At 38.8% G+C, this 26,505-nt stretch overlaps 3 protein-coding genes across 8 annotated transcripts in view; 1 reads left to right on the top strand and 2 right to left on the bottom strand.

Moving 5' to 3' along the window:
• The first annotated feature begins 1,610 nt into the window (after positions 1 to 1,610).
• Positions 1,611 to 6,569, top strand: LOC122670561 (U4/U6 small nuclear ribonucleoprotein PRP4-like protein). The gene is made up of 5 exons (XM_043867495.1): positions 1,611 to 2,590; positions 4,613 to 5,066; positions 5,149 to 5,346; positions 5,443 to 5,524; positions 6,295 to 6,569. Exons 1-5 carry the CDS (start codon positions 1,647 to 1,649, stop codon positions 6,381 to 6,383), a joined length of 1,767 nt encoding a protein of 588 aa, XP_043723430.1. The 5' UTR covers positions 1,611 to 1,646; the 3' UTR covers positions 6,384 to 6,569.
• Positions 6,570 to 8,912: 2,343 nt separating this feature from the next.
• On the bottom strand, positions 8,913 to 12,339 carry LOC122670566. Its single transcript, XM_043867506.1, has 2 exons — positions 12,023 to 12,339; positions 8,913 to 9,305 (listed from the first exon to the last, which is right to left on the bottom strand). The coding sequence occupies exons 1-2, from the start codon at positions 12,302 to 12,304 to the stop codon at positions 9,186 to 9,188; spliced, it is 402 nt and encodes a 133-aa protein (XP_043723441.1). The 5' UTR covers positions 12,305 to 12,339; the 3' UTR covers positions 8,913 to 9,185.
• Positions 12,340 to 14,717: 2,378 nt separating this feature from the next.
• The window catches only part of LOC122670562 (DNA-(apurinic or apyrimidinic site) endonuclease, chloroplastic), a 23,050-nt gene continuing 11,262 nt past the window's right edge, over positions 14,718 to 26,505 (bottom strand). For all 6 annotated transcript variants that reach the window (XM_043867502.1, XM_043867496.1, XM_043867497.1 and 3 more), the window contains exons 8-12: positions 22,517 to 22,654; positions 22,350 to 22,397; positions 21,043 to 21,123; positions 15,850 to 16,009; positions 14,718 to 15,175 (exon numbers count right to left, since the gene is read on the bottom strand). In XM_043867502.1, the coding sequence (XP_043723437.1) occupies positions 15,054 to 15,175; positions 15,850 to 16,009; positions 21,043 to 21,123; positions 22,350 to 22,397; positions 22,517 to 22,654 (549 nt within the window). In that variant the 3' untranslated portion in view covers positions 14,718 to 15,053. The remainder of the gene's footprint in view (positions 15,176 to 15,849; positions 16,010 to 21,042; positions 21,124 to 22,349; positions 22,398 to 22,516; positions 22,655 to 26,505) is intronic.

The following is a 26,505-nucleotide window of genomic DNA, read 5'->3' as shown; positions in this document are numbered from 1 at the left end:
CTTATATTCTGTGGGAATCAATATAGAACAGCCCCGGTCCATTCTTTTGTTCCCACGGACTGAACGGATGAAAAAATAGTTAAGAACATAAATTGAGAAACACTTGGGGGGCTCACATCTTCAACTCTGCAACTCAAAGCCTAGGCAAATCGACTCCATTGCAAGGAAAATCAGCTTTCTGCAACTCTCTACCACGCGAGTGAACGTAAGCACGCAAAGCTGAAGCTCGTCTGACTTTCTCTCTCTGCAACTCAATCGACTTGCTGAACTAGGCGTCCGAGTGTCCAGGCATAGCTTCGAAACCGTTGCTCCTCCCTCTCTCTTCAACCCTCTTCTCATTCGGTCGCTCTTGCTCTTTTTCGCTTTCTCTCTGTAGCCTAGATTTCTATTCACTCGAGTCAAAGTGAATGGCCAAATAGGGGAACCGTTACTTCTCCCTATCCCTGTTCCACAAACCGAAGTTTTCTCATTTCCCCATCGTTTTCAACCCCAAACCCTAAAATCCCCAAAATGTCAAACCGAGGTTTTTTCATCCTCACGCATATCGTTAGTTTGCAACTTGGGCATTCCTTTAAGGATCAAACTTACTGTTGAGCTTTTTTTTAAATGAAATTTTATTTTATCCACTCAGAGATGAAGACGGAATAAAGCAACTATTGGATTTCATTTTTGCAGGGTAAATAGAAGATAAAGTTGGATCAGTGGTGAAAAAATCTATAGTTCATACCCTACAATCCCAGGTGAGTCGATTTTGGTGTATATATTTGTGCATTTTGAATCTTAAATCGTTATCAATTTATATTATCAACATAGTAAGAAATACTCCAAGTTAAAGAATTAGAAAGTTTTGCCTTCTTGTTTGTATTGTGGTTCACCCAATATTGATTTTCAAGTGGTTACGATTATCTAGCGAAGCCAATTTTTCACTTGAGGATGCCTTTGTGGGACCGAACAATTCAATAATGTCTACAATGTTACACAAATGTTATTGAAAAGTGTTATTATTTGAATATAATGTTGTGTGGTATCCTACCATTTTATAATGCTGAGAGATAAGAGAGGATATAGCACCTAACCACTGTTTTAGAACCTCGAGTCTAGAGAGACAATGTAATTGATGGAACTCACAGGCAAATATGAGTTTCAGATATCTTGCATTCAGGTAGTTCACTGTGTTACCATTGATTTACCGTCAGTGATTAACATACCTACAGGCTTATAGGCAATGGTAAAACCTTTGAAGGACTTGTGCTTAGAGGAGGTTTGCTAAGAATTTAAGGATTAGTATAAGAAGAACATTATTCCTGTTACTCTGGTTTGACAGCAATTTTTTTTTTTCTGTAAAATGCTTGACAACAATCAATTGCATAAAATGGATAATTTTGTAGGCTTCCTATATTATTGAACAGTTGTCCTAGTTCATTTAACATTTCCATGTACCAAATGAGTTTTTTTTTTTTAATATTGTTATTCCAGTTTGCAAGTGATACAGTATGAAAGAAGAAAACATAATAATTAGTTTTACGTCATTCCTTCACTAAATTAGATGTGGTGCAAGAACCCATTAGAGAACGAGTGATTAATTTGTGGGCACTTCTTCAATTTTGAACTTTTACAATGTGTCTGTTTTTCTGGTTTAGAGCATCATGGAAGAAGAAGAAAACCCCAATACAAGCACCTCTCTTTCAGATCCCTCAACAACAGAGGTACTTGTTAATGATCTGACTACAGCTCCAGCCACTAATCTTCCTCCTGTTCTGCCTCCGATTCCCACTGTTCCTCCTGTTGCTGTTGCAACACCGGAACCTCTTCCCCAACCTATAATTACCCCAGCAACCCCACCACCAATTATGCCGCCTATAGCTCCAATATCCTCAATACCTCCCCCAGTTCCCCGCCCTCTGGCACCACTTCCTGTTCGTCCACCAGTCATCCGTCCCCTTGTCCCACAAAACACTGAAGCAAATGGCTCTGATTCGGATTCAGACCGTGATGCTGCTCATGGTTCATCTGCGGATTATGAGATATCAGAAGAGAGTAAACTGATCCGAGAAAGGCAGGAAAAAGCAATGCAGGAACTTCTGATGAAGCGACGTGCTTATGCTCTTGCTGTGCCCACTAATGACTCAGCTGTCCGTGCTCGTCTCCGCCGGCTTGGTGAGCCAATTACATTTTTTGGAGAAAGGGAGATGGAAAGGAGGGAGAGGTTACGGATGATTATGGTGAAGCTTGAGACTGAAGGACAGTTGGAGAAGTTGTTGAAAGCTCATGAGGATGAGGAGGCTGCTACTGCTGCAGCGGTGGGTGAGGGTGACACTGACGGGCCTCAAGAGTACCCATTTTTTACTGAAGGGTCAAAAGAACTTTTAGATGCTCGGGTTCATATTGCTAGGTATTCAATTGTGAAGGCTGCCTTGCGGCTTGAACGTGAAAGGAGGAGAAGGAATGATCCAGATGAAGATCTTGATGCAGAGATGGATTCAGCTCTGAAACAGGCAGGTACCTTGGTCCTTGACTGCAGTGAAATTGGTGATGATCGACCACTCTCGGGGTGTTCCTTTTCACGAGATGGAAAGCTACTTGCCACCAGGTATTCTTCCTTTTCGTAGCTTTAGTTCTGTCCATTTGATTTACGCGATTATGTCTATATTCTCTATTTTTTATGAATCACTTGTTCAAATATTGTGATTTGAGCATGACACAATGTAGTCAATTTCATGTGTTAAAATAGTTTTCAAGGCGTCGCCTAGGCAGCAAGGCAGGGGTTATGATGCCCCCTAGGGGACCAGTTGCCTTATGCATCAAGGTGACCAAACCCAGAAGATGAAGGAAACATACCTGGAGTTGTACTAACTTTTACAATTCCTCCAATAAGTTTGGCAACTTTGGAGGGACTGGTTTGTTGCTTCTTTCAAAAATAAATACTGCAATCTGGAATGAATAAATTGACAAGATTATTAAAGTTGGTCAGAGTGATCTTGAGTCTTCAAATTCCATCACAAGTTTGTGTGTTTATATTTTGTAAGCTGTGAACTTCAAAACCTGCATTTGGAATAAGATGATCCAAAGCCACAAACAAAGGTCTGAATCCCCTCTTCCCTTGGGCAACTTTTATAATGAGAATTTCTCATAATATCTCTTTACAATGTTTCATTCTTTGGGGCCTCAACATGACATTTGAAGTTTCATAGTCTTAACATTGTTACTTGGAGCTGTGTAGACTTCAAAATTCCTCTGTGCTTGTTATCCAAATATGGAGTTTTGTAAATACACAGTGCTTGTTACCCGAATACGGAGTTTTGTAAATGCAGTGAGTACAAATTCTCAAATCTCCTTTGCTGTGTTTTGAGGCCTCTTAAAAATCTGATTTTGTAGTACTGGAGTTAGGATTATCATGATTACATTATTCTAGTTTGGGTTGTTTTTGTTTTATGTTATTGCAGAGTGAAGTTCGGATCTCTTAACTCTATAACCAATAATTCAGGGTTAAAAAATTGTAATGGTTAAATTGTATTAACCAAAATCTTCATGTGCTCTTGGCCATTCTTTTTGTTTCATTCCAATTTTATTAGTTTGCTTTAGATAGTTGTAGTAAACTTCATTTTTGCAGCCTGAGGTGCAGGCCTGTTCATTTTCATGGTTGAATTGGTGATGCAGGCTGGGGGATAAAAGACCCTAAACAGCCTGCTGTGATGGGCCCAAGTACTAGAAATTCCAATGTAGAAAACTTAAAAACAGGTTCATAACTAGATAAAATAATCAGGGTATGGAGAAGGGTTTCTGATTGCCAAATCAGATTTAAGGATTTGAGTCCAGAATTAAAATTATATCTAAAACAAAGCACAAAAAGAGTTCAGATCAGAAATTTAGACCAGTCACAAGTGATAACCAGTCCACAAGAGGATCACAAACTTCAGATCAGCAACAGTAAATACTTTGATCGATTTTTAGATTTGCAGGAAATTTCAGAACAATAAAATAAATAGAAAATAAATTGAAGAAGGGAAGAAAAAGATAGGGTAGTCTCTCTCAGACTGGGGTATCTCTCCCACGGCCTCTCACCGTATTTTGGTTTCTCACCAATCAATCTTCTAGACCATTTGTTCGTCTATTTCATAATCAATAACTTTGTATGAGCAGATTATGGTCCATGTAAACTTTGATTTGACTTTTCTGTATTTAGGATTACTGATATCCAAAGGAATCTTTGTTTTATCCTTTAGCAGGAGAAAAGGGAGTTAATGTACATTGGGCCTTACCTGATGCCATGATATGATTCTGGGTGCTTCGGCTATGTTGTATTTTCCTCTATATTTGCTTCTTTTGTGATGATCCATTGTACCTTTCCTGATCAACAATCCACTCTTTTTTGTTATGATAAAATCATTATTCATTAAAAAAATTGTTTATCAAACCAGATTTCTCTGTGATAAATGACATTAACAGAAACAGACAGCTGGTGCATACTTTTAATGTTGAATGTAGTCTCATATAGTTCTCAACATTCACCTATCAAAGTATGCTCTTAGATGGTTTTCCAAGAACTACAACATAGAAGGTAATTGTTTTGTTAGATGAGCATTTATTTAAGCTTTCGGGCATTGTTTTTCAGTGCTTTGAGTGGAGTTGCTAAATTGTGGGGCATGCCTCAAGTAAATAAGGTCACTGCCTTAAAGGGTCACACAGAGCGTGCAACCGATGTTGCATTTTCTCCTGTCCAAAACCTCATAGCGACTGCTTCTGCTGATCGGACGGCTAGGTTATGGGATACTGAAGGTTCTGTTCTTAGAAAATTTGAGGGCCATCTGGATCGTCTTGCACGTCTCGCATTCCATCCATCTGGGAAGTACTTAGCAACAGCTAGCTTTGATAAGACTTGGAGGTTGTGGGATGTTGACACTGGTGTTGAGTTGCTTCTTCAAGAAGGTCATAGCAGGAGCGTTTATGGGATATGTTTCCACCATGATGGATCTTTAGTGGCATCGTGTGGGTTAGATGCACTTGTTCGAGTGTGGGACCTGCGTACTGGAAGAAGCATTCTTGCCTTGGAAGGCCATGTTAAGCCGGTGAGGGCATGTATATAAAACTACTTTGTTCAATAGTAAGATTTTCTCATGATGGATTTTATGAATATTTGTCTTTCTGCAGGTCCTGGGAATCAGCTTTTCTCCCAATGGGTATCATTTAGCCTCTGGTGGTGAGGATAATACCTGCCGAATCTGGGATTTGAGAAAGAAGAAATCCTTGTACATAATACCAGCTCACTCAAACCTTGTCTCACAAGTAAAATTTGAGCCGCAGGAAGGCTATTTTCTGGCAACTGCTTCATATGATATGACAGCTAAGGTATTCTTTCTTCCAGAATATTAATTTATCTTCTGATTTGGGTGTTTCATTTTGCATTTCATTTCATCTCACCATGATTGGTTTTATCTTGTTTAGGTGTGGTCAGCTCGAGACTTCAAACCCGTCAAGACATTATCTGGACATGAATCAAAAGTTACATCATTGGATATAGTGGGAGGTGAGCTCATCTTTCACTTTGTAGTCAAGTATTTGTCAGTACCTTTTCCAAGTAATGTTTGAGTTGAATAAAATAATTGTGATTTATTTTCTTCAATAGACAGTTATATTTGACTGACTAGTCATGTTCATAGTGAATTCTCAAATTATTCGTGGCCTGCCTAACTTCAGAAAAATGCTTACCAAATTCTGTGTTTTTCTTAGAATGGAAATTTTTTATTTTATCCCTAGTCATATTATGAATAGCTTTTGCCGTATTATTCTGATCTTTATCATATTTTTCTTTTTTAATGTACATATGTATTTTAAATTATTATCCTACATTCTATAAGAGTATATTAATATATGCGATTAATATTCATAGTATTTTCCAATTACTGTAACGCATTATACCGAAATTTATCATGTGTCGTATTTTTTAGCTGTATGAAAATCCTAGATATCTAGTAAACTTTGTCTTCATGACCTCTGTCATTGCTTCCTCCACACTGTCATATAGGGGTTTTGCATGATTTCAATTTTTTGGGTTAATTAGAACCAGTAATTAACTTAGGAAACTTATTGCATAGATACTGGGAAAATAAAAAAGGTTCACCTTACAGAAAAATACACCCTTGTGGAGGTAGGTATACTGCATGGCTTAGTAGTGGGTACCTGTGTTTTTCCTATGCATCCATTTATGTTTTATTTGTGTTGCATCAATGCCTACATCTGAAATAATATGAATTTTACAGCTGAATCTCCTTTTTTTTTTTTGTCACTTGGTGGCAGAAGGAAATCTTGTGACCGTTGCACATGATCGGACTATCAAGCTATGGTCAAGCAGAAGTGAGAAGGAAAATGATATGGATGTTGATTAAGTAACAATTCTGTTTCCTCTTGCCATTTCAAGGAAATTAATGCTGACTTCTCTCATGCCCTTGGTTGAACATCCTAATGTCATCTGCCTTTTGCTTTAAAAAGGGGAAGGGGAGAGGGAAGAGAGTATATTTCAGGAATCCTGAGTTTGGATGTTGATTAAATTTTGTATTCTGGATTCCATGTTTAGGGAGCTTTGAGGTTCATGCCTTGGATTCTTGACACAAGGCTGAGTTCTGAAGGTTTACTAATCTGAGGCTGATAGCTCTTGGTTGAAGTGTGATAGATGATCTGACTACATTAAAACTCCACTTCTCCATTTGTTTTTCTTAGAAAACATACGTACTTTCATGCATATGTACAAATATGTACTCTTTTAGGTGGTAATTTAATGATCATTCTGCTAGGTTTAGCAGAAGGGTGGTTTTAATTACGGCATGGCAGCTAATCTGTCCCTTTAATTTTGTTCACAGGTAGGTTACATCCTTGTTTATGCTTCTGTTAAGTTTGAGGCTGGATGGAATTTTTGAGTTCAGATTTGCTACCCACATGGGGATGGGTGGGGACAGATCTGAACCCTCCATGGGGGTGTGGGACCTACCTCTAGGGTGTGGGACCCATGCCCCATGAAGGGATCAGATCTGCCCCCACCCGTACCCATGTGGGTAGCTGATCCGGACTTGGAATTTTCCATTTGTCAAATCAAAGCTTTTAAAAAAATGGTTTGAGGGTTGAGAATGAATGGGGGAGGGGTTCAGTTTTTGTGGGTCTTCTGATTAGCCTGGCCTTTTTCTATGTTTAGGAAAATACTATATTGCAACACACCTGCATTTCTCTTAAATCTCCAGTCTTACAATTTTCCTCGTGTATTTTGGGGAGATTGTGTTCTTAACAGCTTTCAGAATAAGGCTTCTTGAAACTCACGTAGTTGCCGGCAAAAGAGAGTAACAGCATAACAGTATCAATAATTTTTTCAGTTGTCAGTATTGAATATAATGTAATGGGTTTCATGATTCATTCCATAACTTTTTGGTTTTTTTTTTTAAATATTCACTCAATAGATCTATAGATAGAATTATAGAATAAATAAAATGATATTCTATAGATAGAATTATAGAATAGTTAAATCTTGAGTTTGAGACTTTTGAGTATTTCAGGTCTATTAGAAACTCAAATCAGGAGGGACTGTAGCTCTGGCTGTGCTTGGCTTATATTCTGTTGTTTTTGTGTTTTCACTTTCTATTAAATAATTTTTTAGAAATTTTCAAAAAAAAAAAGTACCCTGTTTAGGAGAACACTGGACCTGCCTCTACTCAATGTTCAGGCTATTCCTAGAGCAACCCTCAGGCCACGAATGCCCAAACTCTATTGTATATGCTCAGCAGCCAACAAGGGATGCAGAGTGGGTAAAGAGCAGTCTCCACTCTTTTAAAAATCAAATTGGAATCGGCTGAAACAGTCAATTTGACTTAAAATCGACAGGCACCAATTCAGATTAAATCCAATTCCGAGTAAATTAGGCTGAGCCCGGTCAATTCGAATTGAGCCCAACCAATTCTCGACCGATTCTAAAACAATTTGAATCGAAATCAATGGAGGATCAATGGTCTATCCAATTCATTGTTTTAAAACCTTGTTCTCCTCCCCTTGCAGACACAAAATGTGAAGCCAAAGTGCCAATCTAATGGTGACTGAGATCTGATGGTCCCATCATTTGTTAGATAAAGTTTAGTTCATTTTTTTTCCACCCCTATCACGGGTGTGGGAGATTCAATGTAGGATGTTAAGACAGGATGTTCAGGCCATACAGAAGAGCTATCGCGTGGAAACCTACCAGTGAAACACATGCAGAATTTTTTTTTTGGCAAACTAAACACATGCAGAATTTGTCTGCATCTCTTGGGTACTTGTATCTGCTAAAAACTGGGTTTGTATTTCTGAGCTAGGAGCTCTGTTTCTTGAATCTTTTCCTTGTCAGAGGAACCAACAAGGAGAATACGGAGAAATAAAAAGGACCAAAATAAGAACCAGGGAAGTGGGAATCAATTAATTTGTGTCACTACCATTTTTGATAGGCTGATGGGTTTGTAAATTGAAGCATGGATTTCTGTTTTTAGCACCTTCCCCTTGTCAGGAGAACTAGCAAAATGGAGGATATGGGGAAAGAAGAAGGATTGAATAAACAAGAAAGAGGAAACCGAATGCAGTTGAATCTGATACTAATATGGGTGATAAACTGATCGGGTGGCGATTCCATCTTAATATACTTTAGCACCTTGTAATAAAAAATTTCAAAAGAGAACAAACAGCATTTGAACCTGAATAGTTTGGTTATGTAAGCTATATTAAGATGCAACAATGATAATATGATTAACTTAAAACGTCTTGCAATCCTTCGATTGGATGAAGATTAGGAGCGCCGGTGGAAATGAGGGAGAAACCACCCAGACGATACAAGGTTTATGTGTCAATTGTTTTACTAATCAAAATAAATACATACGCTAAGGCGTTTCACTTTGTGGCTGTATTACTACTAATCAAAAGAAATGCATACACTAAGTTGTTTCACTTTGCTGCCAAGGCCAGACAAATTTTTTACAGCACTCCTTTACCTCATACAAGCTCTTTATGCAAATAAAACTACATTCGTAAACTCAACCATTGTCACTGCAGAACATGAAATGGGGGAACAATGAGAAAGTAACACAAATGAATTTCTAATATATGCTACAAATTAGCAAGTAATGCCATTGATTCTGATCTCCCAGTCAAAACTGTACAAGCACAATCAACACAATTTACGCCTAAGCTTCACGTTTGGGACGATTTCTAGAACGAGGGAGTGCAGGTTCCTCTATGGAAATAGGACTATCTTCATCATCATCATCATCTTGCACTTCCATCATTGATTGGTTAAGAGCAACCTGGTTCATAGAACAGTTAGGTAAATGATGAGAAAAGGAGAAAGAAGAATGAATTGATTTAATATTTGTACCAAGCTCTTTCTACTTTCTATAATAGTATGGATCATCCAATAAATTAGCAAACAATCCACTAGAATTCTTTAAATTCACCCCCAAAAAAAAAAATAGAAAGACAAAATGAACCTAATGTCAATCAATGATGATCCATACAAAAAACAGCCCTGCCTAGGAAGGTCTTTCTATGCATACCGCCCTCATTATGCCATGTGGACTGATGACATGGCTCTTCAGACAGTTGTATAGAGAGGACGTGGTTTGGAGTAGCCACATGTCAAATTTCAGTCTTTTTTAACCAAATACCTCCTTTGTATTGGCATGCATTCCCATGTATGTCTATGCACGTCTACAATACTCCGACCACTACAGCGTAGTCTCCCACAGTCCTGACTTTTCAAAGTTCAGCTTTGTCACTTGGAAAACTCCATTTGGAATGATATATGATATGTGAATAGAGGAACTTGGAGTCTACTTATATACAAAATTTGGGATGGTTTAAGCATGCATCTGGTTAAGCTAGGGTGAGGAGACCAAGGCCGTGTCCCTTTTTTATATATTCATACTATTAATGGTGTTAATATTTTATGTTTGTTTATTTTCAAAAAGGATCTATATGGCGGTTTGGGATGGTTTAAGCAGTATTAGCACCTAAGATATTCAATTTTGTAGTTGCATAAAATTCTAAGTTTATTACTTTGAAATATGGTGTTGCAAATCAAATTAAATGAATTTTTTCATTTCAATTTTTCCTTAGAGAGCTGTCTCGCACCCCTAGGTATTCTCTACCTACCCACCTGTGTCAGTTTCGGGTACAGGTACCCTTTTGTTGAAGGTCATTCGAGCTTTTTTCTTGGGAGTATGGCATGGGTTACTTCAGCGCCGTAGCGCCTGGTACTCAGTTCCCTCAAGTTCTCTTAGTTCCTCAGCCTCCTTGCCAGCGTTTATTCTGATATCAAAAGTGTTCTTTTCAGCTATATTTATATCATTCCCAATCCTAATAATTCGTCTGTGCATTGCTTGGGTTCAAGGCCACTATTCTCTATTTAGCATATAATCAGATAGACCCAATATACTACTTTGAGCAATTCTCAAACCATAAGCTCTTCTAAGCTGAGTGACCTGTTTCATCATTCATGCGCTCTATATCAGAATCAGTATGGAACTATGGATTGCATTGTCACATACCTTAGATTGGCTCATAAGCAGTTTTGCTTTAGCTGTTACTTTATACCAGATCTAGGTATTATGACTTCTGTCCTAAACAATCTCAAAAGGTTTATACATGTCTATAGTAAAAGTTAAGGCTCCTTTGCTTTCGAATAATGGATCACGGATAGAAGGATCAAGTGGATCAAACTATCCTTCGTGAATAACTTGGTTGAAGTACCATGTTATGAATGTGGAATCAGGCGATAGGATAAGGTTGTTAGTTAGGTTGTTTGTTTGTTAGCAGTCTGCTTGTAATTTGTTCTTGGTTAAGTTTGTTGTTAATTGTTAGTTAGGGTTGTGTAACTCGTGTATCGATACTATAAGTAGTAGCTACGACTCATTGAGAGGAAGGAAGAAAATCAATTAGTTTGTTAATTCTCTCTCTCAGTTCCCCCCCTTCTTAGGAGTCCCTCGTTAGACTTGAATTAGTGAGAATTTGTCCTCCTTATGGTTCTGAATCGTTACATACCACCACACTTCAACCATCTAACAGGATAAAACCACATTGGCAGAACCTCAATGCCTCTATTTCAGAAAAAGTAATGGAACACTCCCAGGATTTTCTCAGCAATCATAGTATATTTACCCATCAGCGCAATCAAATAAGTGGACCGCATAAACTCTCCAACCCTTGGTCGGGAAACCTTCGGGATGGCAGAGGTTCAGATTGAAGTAGGATTTCAGTTGCCAGAATAACAAGAGGCTATTAACAAAAGTAAAATAATTGTGATCTCTTTTCCTACAACTCAGATGGTTTAATATCCAGGAATGGCTTTTCTCAACCTTCATGAACAGCAATGAGATAGTTCAACTGGAAAAAAAATAATAAGCCAGTTCTGCCATCTTAAGAATGTAAATAGCTAATAGGAGACTTTTAACACAGTGATTGGAGACTCGTAAGCCTTCCCCCCCCCCCCCCCTTTTATTTTTTTTGGTGGGAGGGGGGAGGAGAATTGCTAAAAAAAATATAAAACCAACACACAAATATCTATATTATAAGAAACCAAGCATCAGAAACGAATCCCTGGGGGGCGGGGGGAAATTGTAAAAAAAAATATAAAAGCAACACACAGATATCTATATTATAAGAAACCAAGCATCAGAAACGAATCCCTTCAGGACCTTTTGATTACAAATGACCTCATTTTACTAAGAAACTGCATTTGCAAACCACAGAGAAAAGAGGATCCTCTGCAGTCGCCAATAATGTATTACTAATGTTGGGCAGAAATGATTCAACTTGTCAGCTAAAATCTTATAATCGCCCGAGCCCATTACGGATTTACATCAAACAACTGGTGGGTCGGTCTTGGATTTGAATTTAGTTCAACCAAACACAACTAAAACAAAGTGTGGACAAACAAATCTAATCCAATCAACAAACAACAAACAACAGCCAAAGCCCAGAAAATAGAACCCAATACTTGATTTGAGAAGAAGAAATAAGTTACCTCTTCGAGGAAATCCCTGTCGAGTTTATCAGCAATCTTAATAGAGGTGAAGATAGTGGCGAGAAGAAGAGAAAGTGGGAACACAAAAGCAAAAATAAGACTGGAAGTGCTGGGTCCAGCCCTGGTTCTCACCACTAAACCTCTCGTATTCCGACAAAAAAGACTGCCGGGAAAGCGAATGGCAGGAGATGAGAAGGTGTGCAACGGTCGGATCGAAACTTGAGTCCTTCTGCTAAGGTGGAGTGAAGTGGGGACTGTATTAGAGAGGATGAGACTCGCCATCTTCTTTTGGGGAGTCGACTGGTTATTATCGTTCTTTTATCAACATTTTAAATTCCTCCATGGACATGGGGTGGACAGCGGAGACTACTACTAAAGTAAGGGTGTTAAACGGTTCGGTTTTGATGTACCGGTTTGATTTGGTTCGATGCAAGGATATTTAGGTGAAACCAGAACTAAAATTTTTATTATTGAAACTAAAACCATTTAGTAAGCGGTTTCAGTTTTATCAGCCCTAAATAGTTTCGCTAACGATTTTAGATACTTGGGACTCAATTAGTTTGCGTGTTTTATAACACATTTAATGCTTGCTAGATGTACTCAATAGACAAGCCGCATTGAAAAAGACATGATTCTAATTCATAGAAAAATCAAAATATTCATGAAAACATTGAATATTACTATACTAATGAGAGTGCGTGGGGACAGTCAATAAGGATAGAATTTTTCATTTCATAGGGGCAGGGTGGGGCAGTCATTTTGCCCTTCCTATGTCTAGGCATAGGTGCCACGCAACCTAGCATCCTTCTTCCCTTAAATAAAATATATTTTGAATTTTGGCATGTGGTTGATCTAGACTAAACGGTGTCTTTCCTATCCGTTAATTAAAATAGCCACATCAATTGTCCATATGGCACAATGACATTGGGTAATGCAAGATCATGCTAGATCCCCTTCCAAAGCAGGTTGTGTAAAATTCATTTTGCCTTTCATGGAACTTTGAATTCAGTTTTTTAGTAATTAAAAAAATTGAGGAAAAAAACATTGTCTGATCGCGTGATGCCACACCCAGACATATGAATGTGTAAAATTATCATCTTACCCCAGTAACATAAAAAACTCTCATCCCTGCGCACACTCGCATTGATCCTACGTTGGTGCAAAGGCCACATGACCAGGCAATGATCTCTTGTCCTAAAAATATATGCTACAATAAGAATATTGATCCAGTGGTTGGACCCAATGTATTGAACGACGAGATCAAATAATCAATAAGGTGAGTGTGTAGAGAAACCACCTAGTCATGTGGGCCTGCATCAATATAAGGGCCAATAAAAATGCACATAGGGGCATCAATATGGATGGACATTTTTATTTTAGGGGGTGGGACAGTAATTTGGCATCCAGGCAACAATCTCTTGCCCTTTATTTATTAATATTATTATTTTTTATTTTTGGATTCATTTGCATGATCACCTTTTCTTTTAAATCTGAAGTACAGAGCTGAAATTAAAACAACAGAATAGATCTAACAGAAAACCACACATCAACTAACACGGAAAGCGTCAACCCATTCCTCAGTACCTAAAACGCAAGTTCCCACGGAATATTTATCGCGTGACGCGGTCAAGTGTGCATCGTGCGTTTGGGCACCGCCCATGTGTGCACGGTGGAACCCACTGTGCACACATGGGCGATGCCCAGTCGCACGATGCACACTTGACCACGTCAAGTACTTGAAGCGATAATAAACAGCCGAGAGACCAAGACATCACAGATCTTTATCACCTCCTGTTATTGCACGGTGCAGTATTGCATCGTGCGGCACTGCAAAGGCCATGTGGCACAACGGACCCCACATGATGCACATGACCTTTACAGCCGCCACACGATGCATTACTGCACCGTGCAATAACAGGAGAAGATAAAAATTCAGACATCACTGTTGTACTAAATTTCCGGAGAGTGTAAATTGTATTTTATCTGCTCCATTTCCTGCCCGCACCATTTCCCTAAGTTCTTCTAATAGAGGGAGTGGAGCCCCCGGGGAGTGTGTTCGGGCAGGGGTAGGATGATCATTTCTGGCCCCCTCCATTAGAGGAACTTGGGGAAATGGACCTGACAAGGAAATGATGCAGATAAAGATTACATTAGTCCAACTCAATAGAAACACTTAAACAATTTACCAAATATTATTAAATTGAGTTATAGGTCCCATGGTGGTCCAACCATTCTAATCACCCAATTAGTCTCAATATGGACAGGTTTAACCGGAAATAGTGGTAATGAGACTTATTGGAAGGGTGTTATCCCCAAGCAGCACGAGGCTGAAACAATTAGAGATCAAAGATTAATGCCAAGCAGACAGTGAAGTGGGTGAATAGCAAAGGGCCTTGGATTCCTCAATCCATGTATGAAAAAACACAATCAATGGCATTGTTGTAGGTCAGGTGAAGGTAATGTACACTCCAGCACTTGGGCACAAAAGGAAGGAGTACAATATTTTCTAACTTAGCCAGAGAACTGGATGTGGAAACGAGCAGAAAATGCTTCAAGACTGCCACACTATTTAAGTTTTTGCTTATTTCATTTTTTTTTTTAAATTTCTCTTTGGTGTGTTCCATGGTTGAGTGATTATATTATGAGTATATGTAGAACTTGCAGCATTCTCCCAATCAAAGAAAAAAGGAGGGTATAGGAAAAGAGTTGAATGCTTATATTTCTCTTCAATATACAAACTTTAAATTAACCAAAGATGAGTGAATACATACTATCTCGGCCAGTTTAGACAGGCACCAAAATGCAACCTCCATGATTCTCACATGATTCTCAAATGCGGGACTTAGATTTACATGTCAATATTGACTTGGAAAAGCACCATCTTTGGACTAAATAGTTCCTGCCACTCGCCAGAAGACCCCAAAATGGCACTTCTGATATTTGAGTGGCCATTTCATGATTGCAATTTACAGGAATGCAATTATCAAAAACAAGACCGGTAGAAAACTTAAGGAACCACCACTAAATTTACCTAGAGCTTCAGAATGAGGCCTATAGGACAGTGATCACTGCCTACAACATCTGGAAGAATGTAAGAGTCATGAACTTTGTCCGCCATGGATTCTGAGACAAGAAAGTAATCAAGCCGCCAACCTGTGTCACATTAGCAATGGTGAGATGGAAAAGATACATATGTTGGGGGGAAAAGAGGGGGAAGGGATCTCATATAAGAGAAAGAAAATTCTAAACCATGTCTGAAAGGGTTGAATACCCTCCTGAAACTCAAGCAATCCCATGCATACTTCTCACTTTCAAACAGTGTCAGAGGAAATCAGTATGGATTGCTAGCTTTAAGGGGTGATATTTAAGCCTGAGGAGTTGAACACAAAAATGAAAGAAAATAAAGAACCTGCGTGATTGGAAGAACTACTGTGGTCCAAAAAATAGGGGAATGAAATAGGCACACAGGATATAGAGGGAGAGAGAAAAGAACCCAAGGTCCATGATGTCTTGCTCATTTTGGTTCATATAGATGTTAACCATACTGTCTGTTAACACAAAACTGAACTAGTGGGAACACATCATACAGGGCCCTAGTTCAGAAGGCACAACCTTGCCCAGTTCATCAGCCAGCAAAGGCAAGACGACTTAGGTTCCAATGGAATATATATATATTCAATAATGCATTAGGGACCATGCGAAAAAGACCAAAAAACAAATAGTAGCTGAAGAAGTTATCCTACCTATGATGATCAACAAATTGCAGAAAGAGTCCACACAAAAGAATAAATGTAAATAAACAGAAAAGAGATCATCCTGGGAGATACCTCTATTGTTGGCACGCCCTCCATGCCTATAACCCCAGTAGGTATAGCCAACAATACCCGGATGTTGCCTCCTAAAGGTATCCACAAAACCTTTAGATAAGAAGTTTGTTTCAAACGATTTCCTTTCTTCATCTGTAAATCCAGCACTCCTTCTATTTCCCTAAAAAACAAGATCACAGTTAGAAAGCATCATAAAGCTACCAACAAAAGTTGACACTTAGGTGAAATGTGGCCAGAAATCTAGAGAAGTGCAGCACTGGTCCTACAAGTATTACACTGTAATCATAATTGATCAATATTTACTTAGCTCCGTAAAACCACAGTATATCCATCTATAACAGAGCATTCCAAGGGGCCAAGGAGGGAGGACAAGAATATCCAGCATTTGTAGGTAGAAAATAATACACATCCTATCAAAAGAAAAGGAGGTTCAATATGAAGGCCAAAGTAAGACTTCAATAACCTCTTCGCAACATTGTCTACTATAAAGTCTTTGAATCAAGCCTCACCAGGTGAATTTGGGCATACAATGAAGCTCCAAGAGGCAAAAAGACTGCCTATAAGAGTGGGTTAATGACCAAATTGATCTGCAGTAATGGCTAGTTCTTGGTTCAGGAATTCCGGTTCCACACACACATAAACCAACACACGGTATTTGATAGGGTCCCACTGAAAAGTGAATTCAAATGCATGTGGTGAAGAGATGTTGTTTACCAATCAGTTCACATATTGTTGGAACCGCTTCCTCCAAAAGACCGACCTTGTAGGAAAGGGAGGAAACAATATGTATATCAAACAAGAGCTCTAACACAGCAGACTATCCAAAGGGGGACACAGGTGGATAAATAATTCAACACCTGCCCGCTCTCAGGGGGACTCGATACCGTGACCCCTGCCTGTTTTGATACCATGTAGAAACCACTTCCTCTAAAGGGCCGACCTTATAGGAAAGGGAGGAAACAATATGCATATCATACAGGAGTTCTAACACAACGGACTATCCAAAGGGGGACACGAGTGGATAAATAATTTTTTAACACCTGCCGCTCCCAGGGGGACTCAATACCGTGACCCCTGCCTGCTCTGATACCATGTTGGAACCGTTTCCTCTAAAAGGCCGACCTTGTAAGAAAGGAAGGAAATAATATGTATATCAAACAGGAGCTCTAACACGCGGACTATCCAAAGGGGGACATGGGTGGATAAATAATTCAACACATATAAATAAATGTCCAACCATTGTCCAACAAGTTTAAGAATTAGATATAGATATTGAGTTTTAGATCTTTTATGTGGCATGTTTCCATTCACGGTGCAATGACACCATTAGAAAGTCTGATGGAAGGAAAGAACTGCTCCAATCTTGATCAACTAGAGGTGTTTTTCATAAATAAATTTAAAAAAAAAAAAAAAAAAAACTATAAGGTGTCACTCCTCCAACCCTGTCTTTATTTGAGGTGGGATCCCGTTCTCATACAAGAACGTACAAGAACGCCCTCACAGGAGTACAGATGGAATCCACTCTGTGGGACCCACATTGAGTGGGTTCCATCTGTATGCCTGTGAGGCGTTCTCGTATGTTCTCGTACGAGAACGGGATCCCAACTCTCTTTATTTTACTTTCACTGCTTTAGATTCACTCAGCTTAGCCATAATGCAAGAAATACAATAATCTTGCTTCTGACTTGTCAGTGCAGAAAATGGAACAATGCATTGACCCAAAAATAAGGGGAACATGCTAAGGTGGCACTTCAATTAACATCAATGTAGCCCATGTGTCTACACTTCCCTGAGTTGAGACAGTAAGGAGCAGCCCCAAGACTCATTCAGAGTGGATAAATGGCAAAAGATGTCAAAAAATCCCAACTTCATAAACACATTTGATGGGTGACTATAATGTTGCTTCTAAAATTTTCTACCTCTGAACACCAATATTTTCTGTCCTTTATAAAAGTTGAGATATATCCATAATTTTCCCTCATAATAACTTCTTCAAGCACATTGATTTTCTTCATTTTAATTCTTTCTATTCTGTCACCTCATTGATTCCTTTCAGTTTCTCAGAATCTCAGTACTCTAAAGGAGCAGGGTAAAGGCTTGGGAGCTGTGGCTTTCCCGTGGAAATAAATGGTTCAAATGGGTTTTCATAGTCTGAGTAGCTTTTTTTTCTTTGACGGGGGCAGAGGATCCGCAACAAGAAGAAGAAATATTTTTTGATAAACAATAAATGAATATATTTTCAGTACTCAAGAAAGATGAAAATACAACAGAAATGAAACCATAAAATTATAACCCCAGACCCAAAAAGAAAATTATACTAGGTATTAAAAAAAAAACTATGAATGAGAAACATCTCCAAAAAATCCTATATCATAGAAAGCAGATAATTCCAGCTGGAAGAGACTTTTTCAATCAACCCCAACAAATTCTCTACATGTCATAGCCCGATCAAGTAAATACCTGGCAATATCAGATGAATATTGAGGAAAATTCCGGGATTGTCTTTGATGAGTCTTCCATCTGTCTCCCTCCGCAGAACCAAGACTCCTGATGCACCTTAGTGACAGCATATTCTGAGATTATAATGGCTCACCTTCCGGGTGAGTCCATCTACCTCATTCTTTGGAAAAGTATTAATATCCTATGGCATCTGTCATAAATGCATTCATGCAGAGACACCTAAGGTCATGCTCCCCAGTTCCCTGTGTATTATTCCCTATGGCATCAAATATATGCCACCTGGCAATATTCTACCAAACAGTTCTTTTGAATGCTGACATACTGGTAGCACTAAAGGTAGGTCCTCTTTCTGCCCTCAAAAGAGCATACCAGAGTTGTAAGCTTTGTTATTTTTAGATCACCATTTCTTATTAGAGCCATTATCATTGTAGTCTACTTCAACTAACATTGGGGTCTTTTGTAGTTTAAGACTTTCCCTTTTAAAGGGTATATTATAGTGGACGTAGCAACTTTCCCTATTGCTCTTCAAAACTTCACCTTTCCATGTTCCTCAATATCCCAACCCCTTGCCCGGCTTTCCTCACATTACCTTCCACCTTTTGATGCCTAAGTCACTCTATGACAGACGATTCTATAGTCTGGAGACGAAGCCTTGTAATGCAGAAAGATATAGTAACTACAACTCCAGCTAGAGAGCCTGGGTACCTATGAAGCATCAAGGGATTACAAAGCCTTACAAGAATTCAAAGGAAGAAATTAAGACATAAGGATCAGACCCAAACCAAATCATTAAATGCGGATAGATTGATTATTAGTTGTAGTGCTACTGTTTGGATATTTCCATTGCTGCTATTGGTAGATATTGCTGTTGTTTCTTAATCACTCTTGCTGTTTACAGTGTTCGCTCTTATTAGCATTCCTACTGTTTGTGAGTCCATCAACAGTAGAACTTCAAGGTTTTCTATCATTTTTTCTTGCACCAATTCAGAATCAGAGAAAAAGATCCAATTTGCCTCTCAATTGAGTTAAACAACTCAATGCTCTACTTATCGTTCAATAGTAAAATTAGAATTTTCAGCATTCTATGATGGATGGGTCCCATTTTTTTTCAACAAGAATATTATTTGCTTGACTGAAAGCTTCAAGATAACAATGAATGCACGAATGCTATCCAAAAAAGATATAACTTGATAAAGGCAATTTTGTTGGAGAGAGTTCTGTCAAAGAGAGGGGGAAAGAAAGGAGGAAAGAAGGATGAAGAAGATCATGTGGTTGATCAGCTAGAAGATGTTCATCAAATGAAGATCTCTATTGAAGAAGAGTGTACTACTTCCACTTCTATTTGAAGAGGAAAAAGCTCCACCAAAGGATGCTGCAGTCTGAATTTCCCTTGTACACTTGAGAGAATCCTACCGCATCAAAATATGGGAGCTTGTTGCTGGATAATAATCTGTTTCTACAGGGCTAATGGCTGAGTTGTTCAACGATGAGGGGAGGGTTGTGGGAGCAACAAAAGCCTCAGAGCTATTCTTCTTCTTCGTGGAGCCTATATATTCCACTGGAAGGAGGCATTCCTTCCACCATCATGCATGGTAGAACCCTCAAAACGTCATGGTGGATTGCGAGGGCTCTATCGATGGATTCCCACTGAAGCCTACTCTTTCATTTCTTCTTTCTCTACACAGATCTTTCAATCCTATATTTGTTACCCCACCATTCTTACAGCTTTGCCTTTAAAATTCTTAAAACCTTGTTTCTATTTCTCCAAATTACAGCCTTAATTTCCAAGTTCTCTTCTCGTCTAATCATTGGAGTATTAGGGTTATCCTGTGGTTGTATTACATCAATGATGAAGGATGATTGTCGGTCTCCTCATCCTCTTTTAATATTTTTCTTGGCCAAGTTACTATATTCTACAACCATTCATGAAAAAGCAGCACTGAGATACTTTCAGTTTGTACTAGGCTACTAGCACTAACAGATCATGGTGGACTAAAAAATAAAAACTTAACAATATGGAAGTACTAGGATATCAGTTCGTCAAGCCATCAGGGATCTGATCTGGAGTATGAACATTTCCATGCCTCTCTCCCTATCTTCTTCCCCATACCTCAAAAAAAGTCCTAGTATGATCAATAGGAGAAGGAAGAATTATTTTTGTGTTATTATCTAAGAAAACTGCAAAAAGAGGATAATAAACTCCAAGTAAGTAGATTGTAGCAGAAAGCACTATGACATGAAAATTGAAATCCAGAGAACAAATTGTAGATTTGAAGATTGTACTCAAGCAGAGGACTAGAAGGGCTGCTGGAAATTTAAAATAAAGAGCCAGAACGACCAATCTTACTGTGACCCTGTACGATATATGAGCTACACAAAGACTTAATCCGTCCATCTGTAAACTGTTTAACAACTCTTTTCATTAGAAAAAAGGAACAAAATGCCAAGCATTCGTGAGATAAACCCGAATATTAATTGGCACACATCTCAAGCTCACAACTTATAACCATTTTTTGCCCGCAAAGTCAAGTACATTGAATGTCTATAAGAAAGATATCGCAATACTTGTGAATTGTATTGACATTCAAAAGAATAGTACCTATAGTTGTGATCAACAGTAAATGGCTGTTAAATAAGCAAATGCAGTTAGGCTTCTAGAAATCGATCATAAACTCTTACAGAAACCCATGAAACCTTTAAGGAATATAAAGATGCCAATATTAGATAACTTACAGCAGGGTTGTAAATATCTATCTCTTGATGTGCACAGTTCAAATCACCAGTCAGCATGACAGGCTTTGATTTTTCTAGTTCCTGTATCATGTGCAAGAAGTGGAATAGAGCATCAGCTATTTATTTGCAGGCACCATGCACAGAAGAATGTAAAAACATAATGTACTATATGTATTACTCTTCAAATAAGACTGCCATAAGGTATGCTCAAAGCCATGGAAAGTATTGCACCAATACAAATAACAATTTACAAGACTTGCAAAAAGGATGGCAATTGGTACATAAAGGTGAAGAACTATTACAAAACAAGCAACACACATGACTTGAGGCACAAGCAAGAGTACTAATTATACACTTTGCTCCATCTTTCATTCATATCAGCTCAAGTCCAAATGCTTTTAAATTGGCACGTGATGCACCCTGGTGTGCTTTCTCCAGAAATGAAAATACTTAATGAACCAATTAATGAGTTTGTCTTCCAACCTCCTCCCCACCTTCTCTCTCGCCACATGCAAGCACAGGTTTTGAACACAAAATTATGGTACAAAACCACAGATTTTGCAACCCACCTCAAGATCAAACATGTCATTGACCTAATAGATAGAATTTGTTTATGCTAATGACTTCTTGTTTAAAGCTTAAATTCTTGCGTTAGTTGGCACCAACAAAACCAACTCTTTAAGGGAGAAGGGGGAAGAAAGAAACAGGAAAGTAGGTCAGATTTGTGAGAAACAACCTTTTATAAATTACGGCTCTCCTTGAACTGATAGCATTTCCTCAACAATGATTAAGACCATCTTTTTTGAAGTAAACCAAAGGGCTCTTGAGGCAACACTAACATGAAATAGTATATAGAATGTTCACAGAAAATATATTCCTTTAATCATTGACCTGAATTAAAGTTTAAAATGTAATAAACAACCATAACTTGGGAAGTTTCCTCACATAATATATTTGGCAGAGAGAGATATGAAAAAAATTTGCTCAGTTTGTAAGCTAATTAAAACAGAAAAGGAACACTGGCTGGCAATTTTCTCCAGCACGAACCATTAGAGAGAGGATAGGCTAAAAAAAATGTTCCAGTGCACGAGGTTCCTGCTACTGCAGGGTCTGGAGGGGCAAATGTATGCAGCCTTACCCCCTGCTTCACAAGAGAGGCTGTTTCCAAGTTTTGAATCCGCAACCATGAGGTTTCAATAGTGCAACTTAACCGTTGCACCAAGGCTCGCCCACTGAGAGAGAGGATAGGCTAAGGACTAATAAACTGTAGATATCTTTCACTGAAGAGAGAAAATACATGCACTTACTTTTATGTAGTTGCTAAGATCCTGATCCCATTGTGTAACCCTGTAAGTCTAAATTCAAAAGGAAACCCATTAGACCAGGAAAAATTGACTTTAAAAATTATGTTGTCATAACCACTACAAATAAAAAGGAAAATCAAATAAAAACCATGAGGCAAGAAGAATAATACCAGCCTTCTCAATCCATCTCCAGAATTTGGAACATATGCACATATCAAATAAAATGAGTCAAACTCCACTGTCACAAGCCTCCCTTCACTATCATGATCAGCTTTGTCAAGCCCATATGTGACTGACTGTGGCTTTATCTGTCAAATAGATGTGTTGATTCTAACCAGTGAATGAATAAAAGTGTAGCCAAAATATCAACATAAAAAAATGTAATCTCTGTTTTAAAAGAATAGACAATTAAATAGTAGTGAATCCAAATAAAACACTGGAAACCTTAAGGCACCACTATATACAAATTGGATTCAATCAATAAGATCAACATAAAATGAGTATGTGAAGCCTAAGCCCATCTCAACAAACTCCAGAACAGTGTTGAGAACTAGGGTAAGGAAATGGAAGGAATAAAATGAACAGCTGAGAACAATAATGAAGAAAAAAATAGCCATCACAGCTAGGATGACTTGGGAGAAAAGGAACTCCAGACTCTTCAATAAAATATTCTTTGATGCGGTAGCCCATGCTTCCCCATCTTCAGTTCTGTTGCACAGAGAGGTGATTTGACTTTATCACTACAAGGCAGATGACTGCTCTACATTGTTTGATTGGGATCATATTCAGCTCCACAAATGTACAGAAGAAGAAGGCATTGAGCCCTTAAATCTGAGGCTAATGCACTTATTCAGCATCACCATGTTTACATGGGGCCCATGTAGGAGTTAGCCTAACACATGGGTGATGTAGATCAATGGGGTGGAACCAGCCACAGCAGCAGCCTATCTGAATTCTTCCCCTATCGAATCAGTATTTGTGAGCCCATATGCGGATATTATTTAAGCCCATACAGCCAGGCCTATTCTGTCATCAATCAGTAGATTCTTCAAAGAAATTGTTGTCCGATTCTGTAGGGCCCATAAGGCCTTGCGTGGAGATTATTCTGGAATTGGTTATTGAGTTTCGTGGGGGAGAAAACTAGCTGCAATCTTTTAATTTATTTAGTTATTATTTCAGTTACAAGACATTAATTAGATTTCAGTTACTAGATTTTTATTTAGATTTTCAGTTGTTTTCTTTCCTTTTATTAGTAATTACTTGTTGTACAAGGCCCTACACCATGTGTGGGGTTCTTTTGGTTTATTTCCTTATTTTTGTAAACAACAGTCTATTTAATGTGAGAGTCTTAAAAGCTTTATTAAAGATTTGAGTTTTGAAAGAAGAAAAAAAAAAAGAAAAAAAGAAAGAAAACTTTGCGCTTGTGCTGCGTGATTCAGTGTGGTGAGATACCAAGGTTTGTGAGAGATAGACCATGGCCATAGGTAGAGGCCTTGGTTATATCCCTTTCTTCTTCCTTCTTCTTATTCCCAAAGAGGTGCTATACATGATTCTGGGACGCCCAAACTTGCAGCATTTGATCCATTTGTTTATCCAGTTGCCTCAACTCCCTAAGAACATAACCACGGACCTTTTGGGAGTCGGACATGTCAAAGGGACTTAATTCATTGCTGACCATGGTTGGCATTGATACCAAATGATGTATGGCTATGTCAATGATGTCCTAACCGACAATAAGGATCAAAGACTGATAAACAGGAGGTTCTAACACTTGGTTCCAGAAACAGGGTAATAGAAAATCACCCAAAATAGTGGGCTATCAATAGGGTCCTTGACACACTAGACACCATAGTTGTCACAGCATCTAGGCGAACCAAGGCGTTGGAGGGGGCCTGGATGCAAGGCAACACCAACAAGGCGACCAAGGTGACATTAGCTGTTAAGGCGCCTGGATGCCAAGGCGGTCACCTAAGCGACACCTTGAAAACTATGCTAGTGGGCTATCGATAGGGTCCTTGACACACTAAACACCATAGTTGTCACAGCATCTAGGCGAACCAAGGCGTTGGAGGGGCCTGGATGCAAGGCAACACCAACAAGGCGACTAAGGTGGCATTAGCTGTCAAGGCGCCTGGATGCCAAGGTGGTCACCTAAGTGACGCCTTGACAACTATGCTAGACACTAATGATCTGAATACATTTCCAAGCTGATATTCTGTCACAGCAAACAGGACTGTATAACAGCATATACAATTGGCAGAACAGAAAGTGGGTCAAACTCAGAAATAGAAACTGATGTCAAAATTAGAAACTAGGTGATGCAGATTTATCACCAAACTGAGCTTCTTTCCTTAGGAATAAGTCTAGGGTTGGGCTATAAACATGTTGGGCCTTTGATTCCATGGGGTTTCTATGTAATAGGACACTTTTATGGGCCTAAAATATGGGTAATTAGGTTGCATACGGAATTAGTTGTTTTAGTTCCATACCTAGTTTTTTATTTTAGTGTTTTTGTTCATAAATTGAACTGGTTCAACCAATGGTTCAATTTAAGTGATTTTAGTAAATTTCTTTTAAGTGTTCAGTGGGGCTGAATTAGGGCTCTGTTCTGAGTCAATTTTAGTTTCCTAGTCAGTCTAAGTTACCTAATAGGTTAAGGATTGGGTTAGGGCGGTTAAGCCTTTTCCTTTTTAGTGGAGGAGTCTATTTTTGAGTCTTTTATATAAGGTTGCAAGGGGGGCAAGTATTGAACACGAATTTTGATTAATGAAAAGCTTTTTGCTGCTCTTCTCTTCTTCTCCATTGAAGATTTTGTCTTGTGTTTGATCAAGACTAGTGGGATTGGTGTTTGATCCGATTGACACCTTGCGGTGGGAAGCCCGGGTGGTTCGTTGGTGGGATTGGTGTTTGATCCGATTGACACCTTGCAGTGGAAAGTCCAGGTGGTTCATTGGTGGGATTGGTGTTTGATTTATTCGACACCTTGCGGTGTGAAGCCGGGGTGGTTCTTTGAAGCTTTCTTTCAATTCTTGAAGATCTCCTTCAAGTTCAAGATCAAGATTCAAGACTTATTCAAGATCCTCTAACCAACTGAGCTGCCCTTGCAACAACAGTAAATTTGAATCATCCCATCAATACCCATTCTTCTCCTAATCCTCCTAACCACCGCAAAACCCTAATTTTCCCACCCATCTCTTGAAAATTGAAACCATCCCATCTCCTAAAATTCTTAACAAACCATTCAGCTAACAACACCTTCACATAATTGGATCGAGTATTCTCCTGCCCAATGGAATACTCGAACCAAGCTGTTTTACCATTACCCCCATTGAAACCACAACATCCCACCTATTTCTGGAGATCATCCCATTATGCAAATTCTTCACAAACCAATCCAACCATCAGAAACACACCATACCTGAATCGAATTTCACTCCCTACACTAGGGAATAATCGATCCAAACCCTAGCCCCAAAATTCCCATCCTAAACCCTAGATACCCCCTCTTTTCCTCTTTTCCAAAACCCAAAACCCTAAATCCAAGTTGCTGCCCATTCACATTTACACACTTCCATCCATCAAAATATCTCAGGACCTTCAATGATAGACTCCCCTACCTTGACTTGACATTAACCCTAATAGCAAACCCTACCCTAACCCTAATTTTGACCTATTCGGACTACCTATTCATATCAGATCCTGGTTTACTGGCTCCTAGTTGGTCTCCTACCAATCTAGGACTACACTACTAGGCAACTCTGATGGAACAGATATCCCAGCCGAGGGTAAAACTCTTAAGACTGATAAACTCTTCAAAACCTCAGCCAATTCTGATCGTTGCATCAGAAGCTATGCCATGATATCAAGATTAGAAACTATGACTCAAATTAGCAACTTACAAACTACAGCCCAAATCAGCCAACGCATCAGGCTGAGATGGGTACTACCCTCTCAAAATCTGGACTGAAACTGATGGTCGGATATGAAGTTACAAGGGCCTGAAGAAAATCTGTAGAAATCTCCAACAAAGCACTGTCGCAGGCTTGTTTAGAGTCTTCAAACCAGGTTCTAATGGAGGACTAAAAGGGTGCTGTTATGCATTGTTAATAATTATAAGAGTTGAAATACACTACTGTTCAAACTGTTAGGTGTTTTCTGT

This window comes from Telopea speciosissima, chromosome 8 (assembly GCF_018873765.1).
Source record: "Telopea speciosissima isolate NSW1024214 ecotype Mountain lineage chromosome 8, Tspe_v1, whole genome shotgun sequence".
In the NCBI taxonomy this organism is placed as follows: domain Eukaryota; kingdom Viridiplantae; phylum Streptophyta; class Magnoliopsida; order Proteales; family Proteaceae; genus Telopea; species Telopea speciosissima.
This window is presented reverse-complemented; position numbering and strand designations above follow the sequence as displayed.